Raw genomic sequence first — 12,451 nt, forward strand, 5'->3', positions numbered from 1 at the left:
GTGTTTGCAGACCTCCTTGTGTGAGAAACCTTCAAGTGAGGATGAGCATCTAGAATGGCACCAATATCATCATAAATACGCCCCAAGGTTGAGGTATTACGCCCATCCCTGGTAATCAAATGATTGTACACAATTTGAGAATCAGTCTCCAAGATAGCTGGAAGATAATCATGTTCAACCACAAATTGAGCAGCCAAACTACATGCCCTAGCCTCTGCGTTTTCTGGCGACAACAAACCAGGCAACGCCTTACCCCCTCCAGCAACCATAGTACCCTGAAAGTCTCTTATCACAAACCCACCACTACCTCTTCTTGAAGCATAATTGTAAGCCCCATCAACATTCACTTTAAACCACCCCACAGGCGGTGGTTTCCAGCGTACAACCATGTGTGTTCTTACTCCACTTGGTTCAGTTTTCAAGTTATGAAAACGAAACTCATTCAATCGTGAAATTACCTTGATCAAGACTTCACCAACTTGACTACTTTTGTGCTCCCACACCCTACAATTACGTTCTTTCCAGACTCCCCAAAGTAGGTACATCAAATCACCTAGACTTCTCAACGACAACTCTTTTGCACAAAAGTTGAACCATTCCAAAATATTGTAATGCATAGCATGAGGATTGTAGCATACCTGGTACAATACAGCATTAGACTGGAGCAGTTGTTTAGTAAAGGGACAATCACGACACAAATGTAGATTCGTCTCTATAGCATTGGAACAAAGAGGACAAATCAAGGTCTCCAGTGCTACTCTCCGAGAAGCCAACCGTTCCATGGAAGGCAATATATCATGACATACTCTCCAAACATGGATTTTAGCTGAATTTGGAATTGTTACCTTCCACATCTTTTTCCAGAAAGTCGCACCAACTGTGAGCTCAAAGGGACTACGAGAAGAAGAAGTAGAGAATGAAAATCTGTACGCAGTTTTCACCGTAAACTTTCCATTCTTCTCGAGATGCCAAGCAAATCTATCATCAACCTCTCTGGAGGATAAGGGAATGGCCAAAATTGCCGCTGCCTCTTCCACAGGAAAATTATCACGGACCAAAGTAGTATTCTACTGACCTGTCTGACCAATTAATTCACTCACCAAAGTAAGATCATTCGACGCAACATTACCCTGCTTAGGCCTAAAATCTGGTACCCCAGGAAGCCAGGAATCACTCCATAAATTTACCTCCCTTCCATTACCAATCTGCCAATAAGTCCCACTTCTTAACAACTCCCTTGTAGAAAAAATACTCCTCCATGAAAAAGAAGGAGAAGAGTGAGGAGCCACAGTCCAAAAAGAATCGTCTGGATAGTACTTAGCCTTGAAAATTTGAGCAACAAGAGAATGAGGATTATTAATCAAACGCCAGGCTTGCTTCGCTAACATTGCCACATTAAAATCAGATAAACTACGAAAACCTAAACCCCCTCCTCTTTGGGATTACTTAAGGCTTTCCAAGTTTTCCAATGAATCTTCCTTTTATCAACAGTACTACCCCACCAAAACCGAGCACACATTTTCTCCAAATCTTCACAAAAGTTTTTCGTCAATCGGAAAACACTCATGGCATAAGTAGGTAACGCCTGAGCCACTACTTTGATGAGAATATCCTTCCCGGCACCACTTAACAATTTTCCTTGCCAGTTAGAAACTTTCTTACCCAAATTTTCCTTGATATACTGAAAAATAGCAGTTTTCTTCCTCCCCACGTAAGTAGGCAAGCCCAAGTATTTTTCATGAGATTCCACCACCTCAACTCCCAAAAAGCTAGACACTTCTCTTTGCAAGATCCCCGGAACATTCTTACTAAAAACCACAGAACTTTTATCAAAATTCACTAACTGACCTGAGGCTTTCCCATAAGTGTCAAGAACATCTTGTAACTGATGGCAATCCTCCAAAGAAGCAGTAGCATAAAGCATGCTATCATCCGCAAACAGTAAATGGTTGACTGGAGGAGCCCCATTGCAAATTTCAATACCTGAAAGAAGACCAGAAACCTGCTTCTGCTGCAATAATGCTGTGAAACCCTCAGCCCCGATCAGAAATAAATATGGAGATAAGGGATCTCCCTGCCTCAAACCTCTACTTGGTATCACCAAGCCTCTAGGTTTACCACGGACCAAAAAAGAGTATCTGACCGAGCAAACACACTGCATTACCATTTCAATCCACGAGGGAGCAAATCCAAGTCTCACCATCACTCTCCTTAAAAAACTCCACTCCATTCTGTCATAAGCCTTGCTAAAGTCCAATTTTAGTGCCATAAAGCCTTCATTGCCATCACGTTTATTGTGCACAAAATGTGCTAGCTCATTAGCTACCAGGATATTATCAGTGATCAACCGGCCAGGGACAAAAGCACTTTGGAAGGGAGAAATCACATCCGGTAAAATCAACTTCAGCCTATTAGCAATAACCTTGGAGCAAATTTTGTAAATAACATTACACAAGGCTATCGGCCTCAAGTCTGACATATGCTCCGGATTATCAACCTTTGGAATAAGACAGATATGAGTAAAATTAATCTGTCGAAGAAGTTGTCCAGAATGCAAAACATCATGCACTGCTTCAGTAATATCCGCACCAATGGCATCCCAATAATGTTGGAAAAACAAGGGAGGCATCCCATCTGGACCTGGTGATTTAGTAGGATACATTTGAAAGAGAGCCTTTCTTACCTCCTCTGAAGAGTATTGAGCACATAATTGCTCATTCATGGCCAAAGAAACGCGAGGTTGGATGGCCTCGAGTGTTGCGGCTAGAGCTTCATGGTCAATATTAGAGGCCGTGAACATCTTAGAAAAGTAAGAAGACACCACCCTTTCCATACCTTCATCATCTTCACACCACTTGCCCGTTTCATCAAATAAACCCTTCAAGGTGTTTTTTCTCCTTCTATTTGATGCTTTCCTGTGAAAATAACCAGTGTTTCTATCGCCTTCCTTCAACCAGGTAACCTTTGAACGTTGTTTCCAGAAGGACTCCTCCTGGGATAGTAGTGACTGCAGCCTATCCATCAACTGCCTCTTCTCATTTTGAACTGCCTCTGTCAAAGTATTATCCAAAAGCTCCTCAAGTCTAGCCCTAATTCCGAGCATCTGGTGTTGCCTCTCCTTAAAGGCCTGTTTTTGCCACTTATTCAAAGCCAAACGGGTATAAGCTATTTTTTTTGTCACCTGAAACATAGGAGAACCCACTACATCAGTCTTCCAGGCAGCATCAACAACCCCATCACACTCCCTATGTTGCAACCAGTACGCTTCAAATTTGAAGCGGTGATGTCGAGGCCTCATGTTCAAGGGTAATGTGCTCGCGTGCAACAGAATTGGTACATGGTCTGAGTCACTTGGTGGTAGATGCTGCAGACGAGCATATCCATATAAATCACACCACGATGCCGTACAAACAGCTCGATCCAGGCGGAGCTGCGTCATAGAATTCCACCATGTTGACTGAGGTCCAAAAAATCCTAGGTCAAGTAATTCACAGTAACCTAGGGCTTCCCTGAATCCCCTCATCTGGCGCTCTTCCCTCATAGGGCCGTCTATCTTCTCTGAACTATTGAGGATTTCGTTGAAATCCCCGATGACGACCCAAGGCAGTGAGTCTAAATCTCTCAAATCCCGAAGTAATTGCCATGATCGATCACGATCTGACGTTCTTGCATAACCATAAAAACCAGTAAGTCGCCACCTAGGGTTTCCAGCACCCCCATCGATAACAAGATCAACATGGTGACGAGAGAAAGTGCCAACTTGCACCTTCACCTCATCGTTCCAAAACATCCCTAAACCTCCTGATTGCCCATCGCTCAGTACTTCCTTGGAATGCGAGAACCCCAGCGCACGGTGGAGAGTAATGAAGTCATCCATTCTGCTAATTTTGGTTTCGCACAGAAAGATGATTTGAGGCTTGTTTTGAGAGATCAGATCTTTCAAAGCCCTAGATGTGGTGTCGTTGCAGATCCCTCTGCAATTCCAACTCAGTATTTCCAAATCCATGGTAGATTGAAACTTGCTTTCTAGAGCCCTAGAAAGTAAACCCTAGATCAGAGAGCGCTAGGTCAAAAAATTAGAAGAGACTTAAATTCTTATTAATTTGACTAAACCTAACAACTGGATTTTATTGCATGACATTAAATTCTTATTAATGTGACTAACCATAAAAATATAATAATACTATAACCATAAAGCAATATACAGGAATGGTTAGTGATTACTAATTCATATATTAGCCATTATGGTGTTTGACAAGTTTTGAATGTGAGAACTCAGAACTACGTTGCCAATTTTACAATTCATTAAATTCACTAATATTTAATTTCATTGCAATTTTATTTTAACAGTCAGTATATATATATATATATATATATATATATATATATATATATATATATATATTAATCGTTGGTTTTACTTTTAGTCAACTATTGGCTTATGAATTATACTTTATATAGTTTGTATATTATTTTTACAGTTGATTTTATTTATTAATAAATTATTTTTGTAGTAATTTAGTTGCGACAATTTATACTTCTATCTCGACCCCCCCTAAGTTTAAATCCTGGTTCCGCCCCTGTATCTGTAAGCTAGAAAGCAAAACTGCAAAAGACAACCGAACAGTTTTATTGAACTGCAAAAGAATTCGATTTTTTTCCCACTATGCATCAATTATTTCTGTACTATCCCACACCCCCCTAACCCTAGGATCTCTTTTCATTTTCTAGTGTAATAATTGACGATCGAGATATACAGGATCGATGTTGGAGCCTAGCTACCTGTAATGAATAATCGTAGTAACTATACTACTATAGTATGTTGACAGACTACTTTGAAGGTGCAGAGATCTATATGCCATTTTCATGAATGGTTCAGTCTTGCTAAAGAAGAGAGATCAATGAGATCATGCATGGCTGTTTGTTTGTGTTTGTCATGTTCGATCGCATCAGATGCCTGATTGGATTCCTATTCTCTCTGTTTGATCTGATGGAACACGCAGCTAGCTTGTCCTGTTTTGATGAAGCATGGTATGCATGGATCAAATTAACCTGCATTAAGAATTTAAGATTGATATGGTTGCTTATGTAATTAAATTCATTGAACATTAGAACCGCAGGTTGCATGTTCTCGACTAATCAGAGGAGAAAGAATATGGGCTCATGACTTGCGCAATATTAACTAGTTCTATGAATCTTTTTATTAGCTATGATTCTATGAATCTTTTTATTAAGTTATGCTTTAGCTAGCTATAAAGAAATTAGGTAACCAAGTATTGAGATTTTACTAATAAAGATGGTCATTCTTTGATATTTATTAAGATAGAAAGGATCGGATGTGCTTCGTTAGTGAAGGAATAATAGTGGTGATTGAGGAAAAAGTTAATAATAGTAACAACTAACAACTTAACAAGTGATAAAATTCAAATAGCATTCGGTAGCAATAAAATTAGTGCTATCCCAACCAAGCTAATGCATTCTGATATGCTCCCTCAGAAGTCAAAATGAGGGTTTTTGTCTTGCTCTTCTTCTCACCTCCCTACTACACTAGAGATCAGAAGGACTTAAATGCCAGGTTTGCAGCACAAAGTTAATGCCCTATTAGGATTTGGGGTCAAAAGCAAAAACACTAATAACTTGTGGGCCTGCAAGGGCATTCACATGGGTTAGTTTTGGCTTGCCAAACCTGCCTAGGAAGCAGTTCGGTGAAATGCCATGCAGAAAATGACAGGACTCTGAAACCCTAGATTAGATTAGGTATCAGCGGCGGGGTTTAGCGACTGGGTTTTGAGGTATGGGATTGAGAGGAGCAGCGGCAAGGTTAGAGTACCTGAACCTCACGTTGTACCACTGGTCTTCCTCATGTCTCAGAGATGTGACACCTTGCAACAACCGCTGAACAAATTTTGGAATTGCCGGAATTGCCTCCTGAGTCTTAAAGTAGTTTGGTCCATCTAGCTAGGAGGTCAATAACACTGTTGTGCACAGATATCGATTCTACGCCTCTCAAGACGGAGCAGGCATTGCTTTTCTCCTTAACATTTGAATATGAAAATCCCAACTCCAAAATTCTCGAAATCCAAAACCGATTGCTCAATACTAGCCAATTTGTATACCGCAGCATTACTACAACTGTCTTCCTATGATGATGATACTTAATGTCATCGTGCTCTAACTCTGTAAGTTGTATTGGTTCCTGTGGCATTTATGTATTCTTTTGCCCTTAAATTTACATTGTTAGGGTTACAATACAGAAGATGCAAGTATCGCATTGTTGATCAAAGTTGAACAGCAAATTGATGGTTTCTACTACTGCTATATATTTTTATTTTGCCTAGGTTAAGCTCCATGTAGACATCTAGTAGTGACTAGTGAGACAACAATGTCCCATTTTCTTGAGCATAATATTTTTTCTTCAATTGCGTGTTGAAGGGTGGACATGACAAGTACCTAATCATTCAACCCTACTCCAGTACCTGCATTTTGACGCAAACCAAAACATGAGTGTATGCTTTCGATCGGGGGATGAAGTAATTGGATTACTAACCGAGATTATGAGTTTCTACTTTGATATGAGCCAACTATTAGAAAGCTTATATTCATATATTGCAAGGGTTCATCAAAGAAAGCATATATATTGGTTGAGCACTTATGCAATAATTAATCCTAGCTCTCTATGATTATATGAATGTTTCTATATAAGTATATTTCTATTTTTGGCAAACAGAAAAAAGAGATATATAACTAGAGAAAATACAACAAACTCAAATCAACAAACCGGCCCAACACTGCCAATAAACAAAAAAAATGTTTCTTTTAAGTATATGCTTGAATTCTTAGGTGGTATGAAGCACAACATCCAAATTCCGTAACTGAATTTCTTTATCAGTTTTACAGGATTCATGTTGAGAAAGTTCAATTCAGGAAAATGAAAATTTATAGCTCAAACTATTGACCAAGCATGGTGGTGACTGGTGAGAGTTTGAATTATGGTACAAACCAATGTGAAGACCATTTTTCTTTGATCACGCATGACCCAAGACTCCGAAATTGATTATGCTTTGATCCCGGTTGTGCACCAAGTATTATCCATGACAAAAACAACTCATGAATTGAAGAAAGGAATCAACGACTGAAAAGATAAGTGGAGCATACATTATGAATTACTTGGTCTATTTTCCTGCAGTCTTTCTGCTCCTTTTCTTCTGTAAGGGTGCAAAAAGAGGTTCCCCACTTCCCCTATTGTTATAATATAATTGGCCCGGATGTAAATGTTGAATTAGTGTTTAAGTATATTCTGCAAAAGAAGAAGAATTTAAAACTTCTATGTTTATCAGTGGGGAGAAAAAAGGACTGATAAGAAACCATGGGCATTTAACAGTACTACAATTCAACTTATGACATGTTGATTTACACTTTATGGCCATAATTTAGGTGACATCTCATAATCCAAGCTATCAACCAAATGTCAATTAGGAAAACAAAGACAAGTCACATCTAAGTGAAATCCTATTCCCAGTATGTTAATGACTAGACAAAAGTAAATTCCAAAAGAAAGAAAGTTCCATACAATGAAATGAATTGATCAGATTGCTCTTGGAGGTTTCTCTAACACTGCAGAAAAGTAGACCTCATCCTTTGATTTGGGAGAAATAACCCACTTGTGTTTCTTGTATCTCAACTGCAGAAACATATACATGAAATCATCCAAATCCTTTTTATTGCAGAAGAACCGGTCAATCCATAACAATCCGCCGGGCCTCAGAATTCGGTCCCAATCAAACAGGATGAAATCCAGCAACTGCAGGTCAATCCAGCCATCCAGAAACCCAGCGGTATGAATCAAGTCCATTATATTATCAAAGAAAGGTAGACGCTGATTCAATGTTACATACAGCGGAACCAAACCTCTTAATGCAATCATTTCATTGAAAGGAGCCCCAAGGTTAAGAGCAGTAGAGACTACTGTAACATTATTTTCTCTCATTCTTGCAGCATAAGTTCCTGTGCCAACACCAAAGTCAAGACCAATTCTTATCTCCCCAGGCTTAATAGCCAAAATTTCACTGATCAGGAAATCAACTGGTAGCGATTTATTGGTAATCATCCATTTAAGCTTTTCCTTCTCCATTTCAAAACATCCTACGCACTTTGAATAGCCCCTCTTGGAGTTATTGCTCATCAAGCACTGAAAGTTCCTGCACTGATAATTGCTCCACCGCACATTTCTGTCATCCGGCAATTTCCACAGAGACTCATTGATCGGATAAGGCTTCTGATAGACCTTTGAGGCCCTTGTCAAACATCGCCTCCGCGGCAAAGGATCACAACCATTAAACATCAGCTTCTGAGCCAAGTTCCAATCATCGTTACAATAAGATCCGATGTCATAGTTCATGTACTCTTCCAACTCTTTCTTGTACAACACACAAGCATGTCCAATCGTATTGTATATCCTCTCTGTACCATATATATTAATCTTCCCAATTCTACTCTCCTTTGGGGTTATATACTTCCTTATCTCTTCAATCACAAAAGTATTAATCAAAGGTTCCTCTTTCATTGTTGAGTTTCTAACACCTTCTGGGTTAGGTAACCGAATCAGTCTCAGAGAAATGTGAGCACTATAAAGAGGCCTGATTACTTGCTCCTCCAGATACTTCTTGAACTCCAGTTTTGTGATATTAGTTGTATGCAAGACATCTTTGTTCTTCTCCATTTGCTGCACAGCTGACTCAAGCTTTTCTTGTAAACTATCCAATTTGTTTAGCACTTCCCCTACTCGATCAGACAGAGCTTTTATGTCGAAGCCCCCATATTCATCTCTGACCCCATAAACATGTCGGCATATGTCTTCATTGCGCAAGAAAAATCCAGCAGCGTAGAACTTGAAGAGGCTGGATATGCTGACAATTATAACAAGCCCTCCCAATAAGATCTGGAGCCATCCCATTATCCTACCAAATCTGCATTTGGGAAGGCATGACCTCCTCATCCTTAATGAAGCCGAAAACTCCAGCCAAGCTCTAATTCCGTCCTCTCTGTTCTCAGTTCTTCAACCTGGTTAAGAAAATAATTCTCAGCAATTATATGAAATGAACTGAAATTAATATCTCAAAGTCACTACAAGCCACATTGCAATTTACACATCTACAATCATGTATCGTTCGGTTACTGACAAATCTATGGAAAGATATAGAATCAACCAATTTCTCTCTCAATAAAGCCAAAACACATGAAGGAGTTGCAAAATTTCAGGACTTAACAAACTCCCATTACTACAATACTACCATTTCATACCAAAAGCCAAAACAAAATCAAACACAAGTAAAAAACTTAAACTTCCTTTCTTGAACAAATGAAAGATAAGGCGAATGGAGCTAAAAACAAACTAGTAAAACCAAAATTGACATCAAGTATCTAAATTTAGACATACCCAGATGAAGAATCTCCAGGAACTTGCATCAAGCTGGAGCCAAACCCATCTTCCTGGGCAAAATTTAACACACACTCCAACTCTCTCCCACAAGAACCTAAACAAAAATAAGAAAAAGATTGAATCTTTCAGTAAAAACTCCAAATACACTTCCCAATTGAGCTTTTAGAGCTGTAAATTCGTAATCTTGAAGCTTACTAAGTTGCCAAAATTGATCAAATTGGTCAATAAATTATGTTATTTTGATTTATTCAATATATGAAGAAGCATGATTCTTACTCAAGAGACTTTGAAGCACGAATCTCCATGAAGAAATTGTGATCAGAAATGAATGTGTAGAAATTAAAATAGTAAATCTTGTGCGCAATCTGAGCTTTGTTTAATGTATGAAAGGCGTTGACTGTGAGAGCTCAAATAACGGTGACTGACCAGTTGGATAGCTGTGGGTCGGGTCGGGTCGTCAGACCCGGATGAACTTTTTTGAGTGTGACATTTTGGATCGGGTTTGATTTCCATGGAGGAGGGTTGGCACCGAGACACATCTCTTCCTTTGTTCACATCATCACATGCAATGTCCTTTATATTAAAAATTGATGGTACTTGACACAAATTGGTATTTGAAAAGAAATATATCCACAAATTGTTCCTTCTAAGATTGGTGTTTGTGATGTGTGTGTACAGATTTTAAGATGTAGTTTTGGGTGATTTATGAAAATGTAGGTAATATTTAAGGAATTAGCTTCTTTCAATATATGCACAAGAGTGCCATTTAGACCGATGGAGAAATAATATAGATGCTAATTCTTTTCTTTTTTTTAAGTATAGATGCTAATTCTAAATATATGTAGAATTTTTTTGACCAGACTCATTATATGAACCCTTGAGTAAATTGTCAAAGTGAATGAACTATAAAGCAATTGAATTGCGAGTCTGTTTTAAATGGTAATTGATTTCATTGAAAAAATATATAACAAGAGGCTAAGCAACTAAATAAAACTTGTGTCTTTGGTAGAATTCACACCTCATAAATAATATTTAGTAGTGTTAGAAAATTTTATACTTTCTCTAATGTATTGATGCTCCACATTACATAACATCATTTTAGTCATTGGTGTCATTTTATTGACTCTAATTTTTTTTAACTCTTACTCAGGTTCTAATTAGTAATTTATAATATTAAATATAAAATTATTTATTCATTCTCAATGTAAAAAAAATAATAATAATAGAAACTATACACTGATTACTAGTTAATCTTTGACCGTGTGAAAGCTAGACCCATAATTTGCTAAAAAAAAAAAATTAGAAACTTTACACTAATTACTAGTTAATGTTCGACCGTGTGAAAGCTAAACCCATAACTTGCTCAAAAAAAAAAAAAAAAAAAAAAAAAAAAGCTCTTCTTGAAGACTATAATGTCTCTCCAAAATTGTAGACTATAACGGATGATTTTTGGCCAAAATTATATGTTTGTACGTTATTATTTTCTAACCAAAATTTTCCCACCCGCATATAATGGTTTTTGAACACTTTTGAAACTAGTGGAACTCAAAATATGAAGAAATTGTTCTTTTTTTACAATTTTTAAAATTCATAAAATAATTAGTTTGAGATTTCAGTATTCCGTTAAGGATAAAACTTAAGGGAAATGATGAAAAAGAAGAATATTCATTCGATATTTACACAAATTCATTAGATATTTTGCATATAACAAGTTTCATTTCTACCAACCCACGAGTAATCTTAACCACCGGAAATAAGTGATACAAATTTATTGAAATTCTCGTCATTAATCCATTTGGCTTAAGCCACTTTGTTAGCCAGGGATGGGGAAGATACGGCCGTCCAAATTAAATTTTTAAAACCCTAGCGCACTAACACATGTTCTTATGCGATTCGAGTAATTTGTAGGAGAAGAAAAAGTCCTAAAACGCCAACAAGTCTAATTTTGAGTAGTTTGAAGGTCGCATTGCATGTAGCTTTGAAACTAATCATACAAAATACTTACATAATAATAACTCAAAGTTCGAGGGAGGGGAAAAAGTATTTACATGCAAATAGTTGTATACAACATCCTCTAATGGGGCACCTGACCAAGTATATTAGAGGAATTGCAGGAAATATTGAAATTACATGAGGTTAAGATGTATTATACCACTTTGATGATGTTGCTAATAGCAGCTTCAACTAGTGATTTAAATGGATTCTTTTCAAACCCTAGAATTGCCTTATTATTTGGACAGTTGTTTATTATTATTATTATTATTATTATTATTATTATTATTATTATTATTATCATCAAATTATATTTCATACCTAATTATGAAAATAAATACATCTCTAAAAATAACGTATCACATACACATAATAATTTTTTGCATGGAACACTTACAGGTGAGATTTACTCGAAAACCATAGTAACTGTCAATGACCTATATAAGTTAAGTTTATCTACAGTTTGGGGGTTTGTAGTGTTTATTCTTTATGAGAGATATTATCGGCGCTCTAAATTTATCTGTGTACGCTCTAAGTATTATGATGTAATAAAGTGCTACAAGTTAAGTGTATCTACAGCTTGGAGTTTGGTAGCGTTGATTTTTTCTGAGCAATATTACGAGCACTTTGAATTTAGCTGTGTGCGCCCCAAGTATTATGACGTAATAAAGTACTACTTTTTAAATTCTTTATTCTTAAAATTACAAATCATGCATCGTAGAAAAACAATTTTTGGTATACAACATTAATTGGTTTGATTTTCTCGAATGTCAGAGTAATTGCCAATGACCATTCTACGGTTTTGAGGTTGGTAGCGCACGAAAAACTATCGACACTCCAGACTTATATGTGTGCGCCCAAAGTATTATAACGTAACGGAATCCTACTTTCTTACTAAAATCATAAATCATGCATTGCAAAATAACAATTTAGGAGTGTGAATAGCCAAAACCACCTAATCGTTTCCATGAATGTTGCCATCTTATTTCTCTTTTGTACTAAACTCTTTGTTGACACGAG

The 12,451-nt window shown here is 37.3% G+C and overlaps 1 protein-coding gene across 3 annotated transcripts; it reads right to left on the reverse strand.

The window, feature by feature from the left end:
* Positions 1-6,313: 6,313 nt before the first annotated feature.
* Positions 6,314-9,860, reverse strand: LOC133721187 (probable methyltransferase At1g29790). Of its 3 annotated transcripts, XR_009852095.1 has the most exons (5): positions 9,716-9,860; positions 9,437-9,533; positions 7,571-9,060; positions 7,156-7,297; positions 6,314-6,476 (listed from the first exon to the last, which is right to left on the reverse strand). XR_009852095.1 is itself a non-coding variant. In XM_062147730.1 (4 exons), the coding sequence occupies exon 3, from the start codon at positions 8,993-8,995 to the stop codon at positions 7,586-7,588; it is 1,410 nt and encodes a 469-aa protein (XP_062003714.1). In that variant the 5' UTR covers positions 8,996-9,060; positions 9,437-9,533; positions 9,716-9,860; the 3' UTR covers positions 6,873-7,297; positions 7,571-7,585. The 3 variants fall into 3 exon arrangements, 2 of the variants coding, with proteins under 2 accessions (XP_062003714.1, XP_062003713.1); XM_062147730.1 differs by lacking the exon at positions 6,314-6,476 and having other exon boundaries at positions 6,873-7,297; XM_062147729.1 differs by lacking the exons at positions 6,314-6,476; positions 7,156-7,297 and having other exon boundaries at positions 7,370-9,060.
* Positions 9,861-12,451: the final 2,591 nt, after the last annotated feature.

Source organism: Rosa rugosa, chromosome 7, assembly GCF_958449725.1.
Source record: "Rosa rugosa chromosome 7, drRosRugo1.1, whole genome shotgun sequence".
Taxonomy (NCBI): Eukaryota; Viridiplantae; Streptophyta; class Magnoliopsida; order Rosales; family Rosaceae; genus Rosa; species Rosa rugosa.

Excerpts from the sequence above, each read along its gene's own strand:
- LOC133721187 (XM_062147730.1), bottom strand. The coding sequence starts at position 8,995 with ATGAGGAGGTCATGCCTTCCCAAATGCAGATTTGGTAGGATAATGGGA.